Genomic DNA, 12,245 nt, shown 5'->3' with positions numbered 1-12,245 from the left:
ACAGGACTAATACCCACCTGATAGGCTAGCTGCATTATTGTCGTCTTTTCCAATATGTACTGGTGTTTCAGGTGACAAGATCTGACCTGCAGCATATCCAAATCAATGTATACTAGTGAGCCATGATCTAAGGGGGCTCAGCTATATTTACTCTTTCACAAAGGCATTTCTTAAAGAAATCCAAACTTGAGCATTTGGAAAGCCTAATTAATTGTCATCCAAGGCAATCAGAAAGATACTTTGCATTGCCCATCTGGAAGCACAGGAAACAAAGTTCTTAATTAAATCTAATAAATCCTTTGTCTCTGACACCTCATGGTACAATGAAAAGAACCCTGGATTTTGGATGAGTGGCTCTGGGTTTGAATCCCAGATTTGCCATTTACTAGATATGTGGCTTTGGGAAAATCATTTCATCTCTCTGGCCCCCAATTTCCTCATTTATGAGAAGAGGAAGTTAAATGTGACCTCAATGGTAACTTTCAACTCTGTCGGTGATACTGTGATCTTCCAAAGATTTCTGGACAATTTTTGACTTTTCTGCTTTTATTATAACCTAAAACTTTTAATCTAGGATATAAAGAGCACATCTACCTCACAAGGGAAAAAAACATAAATTTTACCTTAAAAAAATCACAATTATTTTAAATGGATCTTTTTATTATTAAATAATAATTCCTATGGATTTGCTTTTAGTAAAAATTAAGTCACTGGTGAGTTTACAACTTTTATAAAGCTGGAGAAATTTGTATATAGAATAGGCGATGACAGTGGCTATGACAAGTATACTAATGTGAAGCTATCCTACTGACAGGCATGAGTCCCAAAAATAACACAATAAAAAAGAGTGATGTCTTTTCTTCCATCAGCTCTTTATAATGTACTCTAGATATACAACTTCACTGACACTGAATTACTAAGACATATATGCACTTAAGTTGCCAAAACACCCATAAAGTTTAATGATACTCACTTTCTGTGGACAGATTAATCACTATTAATTTAATATAATGACACAAATAAGAAAAAGATTGTGTAAAAAGTCCATATGATGATCTGGCTAACTTAGACAGGACCTATTTTTTGTGAAGTATTGGACTTGTGTAAGTTTTTAATGATTACATTAAGTGGAAATATGTCATTTATGCTCTGCAGTATCCACTTAGCTATGCCTTCTTATTGACACTTCCTTGATTTTGAGGTTGATCTAAGTTTGTTTGGCAAATTCCAATCTTCTATTCAAGCCAAATAATGAATCAAATGTCAGTGCTTTCTGGCACAACCACACTTAATTGCTTGGACTTGGGTTAGTTGAAAGAAACAAAGCCAGAAAAACTTGCCAGGAAAAAATACAGTAAATTTAACACTTACTGCTTTGAGGTCTTCATTAACATAAGTATCATTCATTATAAACTTGGGGTAGCCAACCTTTGCCAGAACAGCTCTTGCCTTGAAAAAGGAGAGAAGAAAAGAAAGTCAAAATTGATCGTTTAAATCACCTGCAATAAAAACTAGTGTGCTCAAAAGGATGACCTTCATCTGAAAAATTTAAGGAATGTCATAATTCCTTATAGCCCCCCGATATTCAAAGGTAGAAAATAATACCAGAAATTCACAGCACTGAGAAATATTTGGCAAACACTAGACTTTGGCACATATAGTGAGTACTTGGCAATGTGATAAGTAAGTTTGCAGGTTTCCATAGAACTTAATGAAAATTATGAGATTCTTGGAAGTACCCCCAACACTTTACTCACAATGGAGGAACATCAAGACACACTTATATAAACACACACACACACACACACACACACACACACACACACACACACACACACACTTGTTAGAGGTGAAATGAAGATAGAAAGGCCATTAAAACCAATTTCTTCATTTCACAGATGAGTCAACCAAGTTTCTAAAAGAAGTGACTTGGTAAAGATCCTATTGGACCCAAAATGAAGTCTTTAAACTGTCATTAGTATAGGCAGAAACAAGATTGCCCATTAAAACTGGGCTTAGTTACAAAATTATTTGTTAAATAGCATCTATTTTAAATAATAGCATCCTCGAAACCCTTTTTCCTACCAATAGTCAATTCATATCAAGATTAGCATAGATACAATTAAGAATATGGAAAATTTTCCCCCTTGTGTTTAGTAACAGATAATAGCTTTTCTGCCAATGAAAATGCAACACAGAATCATTGAGTTTTGTTCTCCTCTTGTGGTGACATCATTTATTCTGTATTCCTGAAGACTAAGAAAATGATTGATCCAATGTTGCCACATATAATACAAACACCAAATGTCAGAGGTATCAATAAGGCAAAGAGATTCAAAAACTCGAGCTTGACAACATTTTTGAGAACTTTTTTAAAAGTTTAAAAATTGTTTTTTCCATGTAATTGAGAAAAAATAAAATATTAATTTAAAAAGAAAGAGAATGGCAGACCCTAATCAAAATATAAGTTGCTGTTACTTGGGCGCAGGCATAATATGAATCAAAATCTCTCTCTCCTGAAATATTGCAACAATATTCAGGAATATCTTGACATAAAGCCCTTTGATCCTATATTTCAACACTAGTTGCCATGATTTAGCCTTGGAAGAGACCTCAAGAGCTTTCTCTTCCAACTTCTTAGATTTTTAGGAGGCTCCCCCACACTGAGAATTTGCCATTATACAGTGTACTTTTATTGGGTTTATTGCTATTCCCTTGCACCAACCTGCAAAACAATAACAACTAGTAAAAGTCCAAGAGCAAAAACAAAATTTGGGATATAAATAAAAAATTCCTGAAGAGCATGAATCTTTTGGAGCATGCTGATGAATTAGAATGGTGAATTTTCCTCCTCCTCTTTGAAAGACCTACTGTAAGAACCAAAGTATTTCAGGTTTCAGAGACTATATCACATTCTGCACAGTTCTTGTAAATCAAAGAATCATTTTTTGCATTGTGGTAGCATATAGGAAAGCTATAACAATAAATTCATCAAAACAATTCATATCACTTTTACTTTAGCATAAATAGCAGGTCTCTCCTTACCACACCCATCATCCAAGAGATGCATAAAAACTTGAGTTCGTTATTTGACATGACTTTATTTACTACATTCAGTGGATCAGCCATACATAGTGAAAATACTTGGGTCCCAAACTCAATTCACATTTGTGGATACCCATGGAAAAGTCGTATACTCTTTTTTTTTTTTTAATTAAAACCCTTACTTTCTGTCTTGGAGTCAAGGGCTAGGCAATGGGGGTCAAGTGACTTGCCGAGGGTCACACAGTTGGGAAGTGTCTGAGGCCAGATTTTAACCTAAGACCTCCCGTCTCTAGGCCTGGCTCTCAAGCCACCCAGCTGCCCCCAAGTCATATACTCTTAAGTACTTCCCATAAGTATATAAAAGCATAAAATAAAACTATTAGGCCCAAGAGATATTGAAGAAACAGGAAAATGATCCAGATATAGAGAAATATTTATAACAACTTTTTTCTCATAGGAAAGAACTGGAGAATAAAGGGGTATAAATTAATAGAAGAATATCTGAACTAAGTATCATATAAGAAGGTAATGGATAAATGAAAGGAATGCTTTCAGAGAATCCTAGGAAGATTGGATGAACTAATGCAAGGTGAAATGAGAACAACCCAAAGAACAATTTATATAACAATAACTTTATAAAGAAAAACAATTTTCAAAGACTTAAGAACTCTGATCAATACAACGACTAACCAATGATGAAGCATACCACCCAACCTGAGAAAGAAAGGATGGACTCAGGGTGCATAATAAGTCATATGTTTTCCAGTAATTTTCAAAGGTTATTTTGCTAGACTATGAATATTTGTTACAAGGGTTTTATTTGTTTGTTTCTTCCTAGCCTGCTTATCCTGTGATTCTTGTCCATTCCCCACAATAAATCCTTTGTAAAAGATCTGCCTGATGGACTAATAACCTTCTGTAGGCTCTTAAAATATTCTATGTGTCTTAATGAAAATGCAAAAAAAAAATTCTTTTAATTTATAAACATAGATCCATTATATATGTAAGCTATTACTATTATCGTCCTCATTAAGAAATTTAACAACAACAATAATAACTGTAGTCTTTTATCGCTGATAGGTGAGGAAATTGAGACCCAGTGAGGTAAAGTGTTTTGCCCAATAAAACACAAATGATAAGTGGCAAAGTTGGTCTGAAACTTTAAACCCAGGTCTTCTGATTCCAAATCCAATGTTCTTTCACCATACATTTCAATCATTAAGCATTTATTAAGCACCTACTATATATAGGCACTGTGCTAAACACTAGGAATAAATACAGAGAAAAGTAAGTGAACAGGTCCTACAACCAACATTCTAATGGAAGTGACAACATTGCAAATAACTATGTACAAAATAGCTATATACAAATAAATCAGGGTTAGTCTCAGAGGGACGGAAGACAATAGATTGAGTAGGAATAGGAAAAGCTTGTGGCAGAAGGTGGAATTTTTGCTAAGATTTGAAGAAAGTCAGGAGGTAGATACAGTTTATTGAATGGGCCTGGGAAGGGGTGGGAGGGAGAGAATGATATGGTCGAACTAGCATATAAGTAAGATCAATAAAATGGACTGTAATAAGAGGGAGACTTAAGGCAGGACATAGTCCAGCACCAAGGTAGTCAGCAGGGAGAAAGGGAAGTAAGGGATATAAGAGATGCTCCAAAGGGGGAAATCACAGGAACTGGCAATTAATTGAATATGGTAAATGAGAGAGAGAGTGTGAGTGACTGAGGCTGATACCCAAGTTACAAACCTGAGGGACTAGGAGGGTGGTGGTATCCTTGACAGTAACAGGGAAGTTAGGAAGAAGAGAGTTTAGGGGAGAAAGATAATGAGATCAGATGGGAATAGGTTGAGATTAAGATATCTGTGAGTCATCCAGTTTGAGAAATGTAATAGGCAGTTGGAGAAATGAAATTGGAAGAGGAAGGGTTAGGATTGGACAAACAGGTCTGAAAATCATCTGCATCGAGATGATAACTGAATCCATGGGAGCTGATGAGATCACCAAGCAAAACAGTATCAGGAAGGGAAGGCAAAGAGGACTTTAGGAAACCCAAGCCTAACAAGCTTAACAGGTCCGATGATCCAAGTAAAAAACACTGAGAAGGAATAGTGAGCCAGTGAGGAAGAAGAAACCCAGGAGACTGCAACCTCACAAAAACAAACCTAGACCAAAGAATGTGTTAAGACAGTGTCAAAAGCTTTGGAGAGGTCAGGAAGGTTAAAGGTTAAGAAAAGACCATTAGATTTGGCAATTAAGATATTGTTGGCAATTTTGGAAATATTTCAGTTGAATGATGTGGTCAGGAAGCCATATTGTAGCGAGTTTAGAAGAGAGTGGGAGAAAACGAAGTAGAGACACCTTTTAATAACCTTCACAACTAAAGTGTTGAAAGGAAAGAGAAGCATAAGATCAGAATGAGCAGAGATGGAAGGATCAAGTGAGGGTTCTTTAAAGGGCGAGGAGATCTGGATGTTTATAGGCAGTAAGGAAGAAGCTGGTAAGCAGGGAGAGATTGAAGATGAAGATTAGGAGATTTGGGATGATAAAAAGGGCAATCTGCTGGAGAAGATGGGTCAAAGTGGGATCACTTGAGTTTTACTTTGGCAAGAAGGACCACTGCTTCATGGGAGACAAGGATAAAGGAAGAGAGTACTAGTGAAATCATACTGTTGTCAGCAGGCAGAACTAGCCCAGAGGTTTGTAGACTTCTAGAATTTAAGAGTTAGAAAGTACTTTAGAAATAATTTAATGCAAACCTCTAATTTTATAGATAAGAAAACAAAAGCCTTGAGGTGGAAGTGACTTGTCTAATGGCTTTTATCAGACTTACTGAGTGCAAAGAAGTTACATACTGAGATGATCAACCACTATGTAATAAAGTTTTTGGTCAAAGTGAATAATGAAACAATCTACTAAGCATAGGTGTTGTGGTCTATATCCTTTAAGAGAACACTAGAATTTTGAAACAGGAAATGGGACAATGAAGAGAACAATGCATTTAAATTCAGAGGACCTAGCCTCTCTTCCCATCTATGTCACTTACTATTTATGAGGCTATTAGTAAGTCACTCTGCACCCCAACTTCCTCATCTATAAAATACAAAAGTGGAACTAGATGACTTCCTAGTTCCCCTTCCAACTTTAAGTCCATTATTAAGTTTCATTATCTTAAGTGTGGTCCAAAATTCTTTGGTACAAAGACAAAATGAGTAAAATAGTATAGCAGGTGGACTGTTCAAATTTTATCCTTCCCTCTAGCTATATGAGTGAATTAACTTCCTGCTAGATCTCATATAACTTTTTTATAACATTTCTTACCTGTAAGTACTTGCTAGCTTTCCATTGATCTTTATGTCATCTGTAATTATAATTCTTTGGATAGTGTTGATTTCTAAAAGTCATAGTTACAGAAGAGGACCAAATAAAATATGAAAAGTTTAAAAGGTGGGATATTAAAGAGGGAATATGGATTAAAGAAAGTGCTACAAAATTTCCTCTAAAAATCATCATAGTTACAGTAATTCCAATATCTTACATGTATCTAAAACTTTACATACATTAGAAAACATAAGTTCTTTTTGACTCTCATCACATCCATGCCATACTCGTACAAATATAGGCCACCTCCCCAAAATACACCGTGTTTCAAAAGTCTCAGTGCAATTTAAGTAAAAAATATGACTTAACCTGCACCAAGACCTGTGGAGATCACAAACCTAAAATGTAATCTCTTTGAAAGAAATATCTATACATAAAAGTTAACTTTATTTGGTCCTAAAAGGGGCAGAAAGGGTATTTTTGTGTAAAGAAAGAGTTGGATGATATGACAAAGATTATAAGATATTTCTGTTGCCATAGATAACAATTGTGATACCTGAGATTATTAGAAAAATAATTTTGGTTTAATTAAAAAAAATAAAAATATATGTAGATAAAAAAGGTTTTCAGGTGGAATTTCAGCAGTTTTGGATAGAAAATGGCATAACTATGTATGCTAAAATCACCTTATCAAAGATGTAAGACAAAACTTTAATTGTCTATGAATGCTCTAATGGTAAAGAGGAAATAAGTGGAAAGGAGGAAGAGAAAGCAACAAGGAATGAGGGAAAGAGGGGAAGGGAAGGAAAAAGAAGATGAGGGGAGGAGGAAGGAAGAGAGGAAGTGATGATAATTTCGTACTGCCAATTGTAGAAAAACAGAAAGCTATTGTGGCACTCTCTCCACATTACTGAAGATCAAGAACTCTCGACTTTGTGAAGGGAAAAGCAAATATAACAAGAGCACGAGAGATGAGTTTCACTCTCTTCATGCTCAGAAATGTCTTCGTGTCTCTTCAAGTTTCTTCAGGTTTCTGCAGTCACCTGATGTGATTTCATGTTAGAATTGTTAAGGACCAGAAGCTCGGGTTCACATATAAGATCTCTCTAGTAGGAATGAGATTCCATAGTTTGTGCGTGATATTAATTAAAGCTTTAAATTTTTATAAGCTATTGAATAAATTTTCTTCTTTTAGTCATAAGAACTCTAAAAGAGGAGCTGCACCTCAGAACTTTTAACAGGATCCTAAGATTCAACTGGTCTGCCAACATCTCTAATGAAATGATGATGGGCAGAAACAGAAAAGATAATAAGTAGACGCTATTTAGGAACATTAAAGTAGAGACTCCAAGAAAGCCATGTGGGAAAATTGCTATCAGGACCATAAACAAATGTCAAGTGATATTGCATAGACATTCTGTACTATGATGGGATCTTCCTGACCTGAGTGGAAAGAGCACTGGTCTTGGATTCAGAATAATTGTCTGAGTTTATGCCACAGTTTTTCCACTTAACTAGCTTTGTGATCTTAGAAAGGTTATTTTATCTTTCTAGATCTCAGTTTACCCTTCTATAAAATAAGGTTAGAACATATAATCTCTAAAGTTTCTTCTAACTCTGACATTCTAGAACACTATGAACCTGTGGGCTAACTTTGAGATTTCAGAGTAAGAGGCCTGGTCTTAGACATGTATACTACTCATACCTAATGGATTGATAATGGCTCCTGAACAATTCATTTGGTTTAGTTATTTCCTACTTCATTCAATTGGTCCAGCCAATCAATGAGGCCCAGATCAGGGATAGACGTCTATAATTATCTGTATAATTTGTTAATAATTTACCTGATATCTACCAAAAAAATTAAGGATCTTTAATGCATTTTATACACCATATATAGACATGATGAGGTAAATAATGAAAGTATTAATGTCAGCATTTTACAAATGGGGAAATTGGAATCATGAAATCATAAAAAGATGACATGGCTTCTAAGTCACTGAGCCAAAAACCAATAATACCCTTCCCATTATGGTAATGGCCAAGATCCAAAGTCAGATATTCTGAAACAGAAGCCAATACCCTTTTTACTATATTTTCCTGGTAGCCTGTTTAGATAAAGGAATAATTATGTAAGAGAAGATGAACTTGGAAACAACAAAAATAGAGTATTTATGCCAGGATCCCTAATAAGAAACCAAAGAAGAAAAACTGAAATAGAGAATACAAGTAAAACTCTTTAATTGTTTCTTTTCCCAGAATTTTCTATAGGGAACTTTTTTTTTAACATGCTTAAGGCAAAAAAAAAACAGCTTAGCTATTCTGGAGTGTGAAACCCTATGGCATATTGTTTTTACACAGATGACTGAACTGTTTGAAAGACTGGTTAACTTAGAGGCATTACTTTAGATTTTTCAAAGCCATCTACTATTAGGCAGTCTCAAGAAAGCAAGCAGGAAAACTCATTTGTTTTAATTCTTACTGACTTGGCTATTTAAATGAGGCAGGTAAATCTCCAATGTCTTGCATATATTTTAATTTGATCAGTTTAATCACTTAATTAAACTGCCTTAGTGTTGCTTCAACAATCGAGCCTCTTAGCATTTTTTTTTAAATTTAACCAATCAGTGAAACCAAATACAACAGATGATGAATGATTGCCCTTTTAGAAACAATTTGCAGAGCAACTTTTAGGAATAAGTACACAATGACTTAGCTTTGCCAACTTGGCGTTTCTTCTGATGAGTTCTGTTCTGTACTAAGCAGTAAACATCAGTCCACACTAGGAGAATGGTTGTCAGCAAGAGGTTCAGAAGGAAAAGGAATGACAATCCTTTGATTAGATATTTTAAATACTGGGCTCAATATCTATCACCCTAAGCCCAGCTAATGGTATTGGTAATAATTAGCTGGAGAACTAATGCAAACCTTCACAACATTAATATCCTTTCGAGCTATCAAGATCCTACAGAGCAGTAACATTGTTATCTAACAAATCAGATTTCAGTTTCTGGGTAAGAAGAATGGCAGTGATTTATTATGAATCTATGAAAAAGTTAATTTAATCCTGCAGATGTATTCGCTGCCTGCCTTACAAAAGGGGGCATCATGCTGGTGGGGGTGGGGTGAGTTGAAGAGGGCAATGGGAATAGGATTGTCATGGATGTGGCTCATCGCTATGGGCAGACAAGCAGCACTGACGTCAATGTTATTTTTCTGATTTTTCTCATACAGAGAAATGTGGCTCGCTGCAGAAACCCTACTGTTTGTGATTCAAGGGTCTTTAGAAAGCCCCAGAAAGTAATGTGCTATTTTAAGAACATTCACTCTTTCTTTAAAAAATAGATTTTATTGATATCTTTTGTTTTTCTATCATTTAGATTTTCCTCTGCATCCCTCTAAGAGTATTCCTTATTTTTCAAAGAAAGAAGGAATAAAAATTAGCAACACTAATCAACATATCAAAAAACCTCTGACATTTTAGGCAATGTTCTATATCCACAGAATCCCACTTCTACAAGAGAGAGGGAGGAAGACCATTAATTCTTTATACTATGTGGTTAATATACATCTATTTATTGCCCATTTGTCTTGAATTCTAGGAAAACAGGAAGTAGAAGGGAACATATTGTAAGTTGTCCATTATTTCTCCTGAAACAACAGTCTCTACATAACATAAAGGTGACTGTAGCAATTCTAGAATTGCTCACTGTTTCCATGAGTAGCCACTGAGAGTTACATCCAGCCATAATCATGGCTGAGTTACCACTTTACCTGCCCATTCTATATATGGTGATATGTGTGTACACTTGCTTTTGGTTTTTGTAAAGGGACAATATAGGTTATGACGTTGGTGTCTGAGGCAAGAAACCCCAATTCTAACCTGTCATGTGATGATAAACTAGTCATATGACTTCTGGGTCCTTCATCTTCCTCATCTTTTTAACATCCCTCTCACAGGGTATGTATGAGGCAGAAGCAGGTGTTCTGCAAACCTTCTGAAATTGTACCAATGTGAGTTATTGCAGTCACCTGAAAGGAAGTCGTCATTAGCATTGCTTACCACAGTTGTTCATAGACACAAGTATTTTTTGACATCTGGCTTCAGAGAAAGAACTGATAAGATTCTGAATGCAGACCAAAACATATATTTCTTTTTTGTTCTTTTTTACTTTTTTTCTTTTGAGATCTCTTCCACAAAATGACTAATATAAAAAAATATATATTTTACATGATTGCTCATGTAAAATCTGCATCAGATTGCTTATCTTCTGAGAGAGGGGGGAGAGTTGGGAGGAAGGAAGGGAATTTGGAATTCAAACATTTTAAATTAATATTAAAAATTGTACATAATTGAAAAAATAAAATATTATTATACAAAAAAAACAAGTATTGCATTCTTTAGAATAAACATCAAAATTGGAATCAGACCTACAAAACCCTTTAACCTGTAAAACAATAAATCCATCTCTTCTGAGGATTATCTTCTTACTTATTTACTCCATGCCCTGGGTCACCAGTCTTCCCCTTCCTCAACATACAAATTGACCCCAAGTACTGTCTTCCCAAAATGGAATTAGAAGTAGCTCAGAAAACACTTAATTCACTTGTATATGAGAGAAAATCTAATTTGTAGACTTTTATCAATATTCTCTCTATGATATTCACAATGTGTGTGTGTGTGCATGTGTGTTTTGTTTAGGGAGAGATCTATGAGTCTATACTCATAGATGTCAACCTCACCATTACTTCCTCCCAAAAGACTCCCTTTGATCACTTCTGCCACACTACTTTCCAAACCCTCTATACTTTCTCAGTCTTTCCAAATTCCCTCAGTTAAACCTGTTCCTCCTTTCTATCCATATAAACCCAATTTTCTCTCACATCAAATGCTGGCCCTCCATTCCCTCCCCATTTTTCATCACTTCTGAGCAACTCAGTCTTTACATTGGTGAACCCAAACACCAGTCCCCAAACTAGATGATGTTGTTTTAGTTAAAAAAGAAGTTGGGGTGTTGTTCAGTTGTTTCAGCTGCATGGCACCAAAGCCATTGACACATTACTACTTTTCCTAACCTTTTAGCTCCATAGTGTTCCCAGTGCCTACATTAAAGCTGGAAGTCCAAGAAGATAAGTAAAAGTCAATAAAGAGACCGATGAAAAAATCTGAACAGCAGAATTTTTAAAAGAAATACCATTTTGTTAATTTCAGATGCATATCATCATTGCCACTAACTGCTCACAAAGTATTTCAAGGTAAAGGTCCAGCTGGGTCTACTTTAATGAATACTTAAGGCACATTTGTAATCAGGCATATTCATTGCCATAGAAATAATTAACATGTCTTGGACACTTTTCATTCTCTGATTCAAGTAAACGCTAAGCCCTCCCACATTCTAGAGGACCCCATTAACTTGCTTAACACAACCTTTTTTCCATGGATAATACAAAGGTAAACTTCAGCCTATGCTAACCTGTAAAAAAATATAGTTATGGGCATAAATAAGTGAGGTCTTATATTCTTCCCACACCCATACCTCCATCATATCTATAACTTTCTTTGCCCACAATTGGTTCTCAATGTTGTTGTTATTTAATCAAAGAGGAGAGAATAATGGGACACCCTATTCGTTAACTGGAGTATCAAAGATGAAACTTCAGCTCACAAATTTAGAGCACATCATCTAATCCCAAGCCCTCATTTTACCATTGAGTAAACTGAGATCTAGAATGGGAAATAACTGGCCTAAGGTTAAAAAGGTAGGAAATAATATAATTTTGGCAGTTGATGACCTTGGGCAAATCACTTAGTCCCAATTAATCGCCTTGAAACCAGTACTTGGTATCAATTATAAGAGAAAAGGCAAGTGGGGA

The 12,245-nt window shown here is 35.3% G+C and overlaps 1 protein-coding gene across 2 annotated transcripts in view; it reads right to left on the bottom strand.

The window, feature by feature from the left end:
- PHEX (phosphate regulating endopeptidase X-linked) overlaps positions 1-12,245 on the bottom strand; it is a 273,600-nt gene that overhangs the window by 87,516 nt on the left and 173,839 nt on the right. For both annotated transcript variants that reach the window (XM_056793356.1, XM_056793357.1), the window contains one exon: positions 1,372-1,449. In XM_056793356.1, coding sequence (XP_056649334.1) covers positions 1,372-1,449 — 78 coding nt within the window. The remainder of the gene's footprint in view (positions 1-1,371; positions 1,450-12,245) is intronic.

The sequence above is a fragment of the Monodelphis domestica genome, chromosome 4 (assembly GCF_027887165.1).
Source record: "Monodelphis domestica isolate mMonDom1 chromosome 4, mMonDom1.pri, whole genome shotgun sequence".
NCBI classification, from domain to species: Eukaryota; Metazoa; Chordata; class Mammalia; order Didelphimorphia; family Didelphidae; genus Monodelphis; species Monodelphis domestica.
Note: the sequence above shows the minus strand (reverse complement) of the source record. Positions and strands in the feature narration are given on the sequence as shown.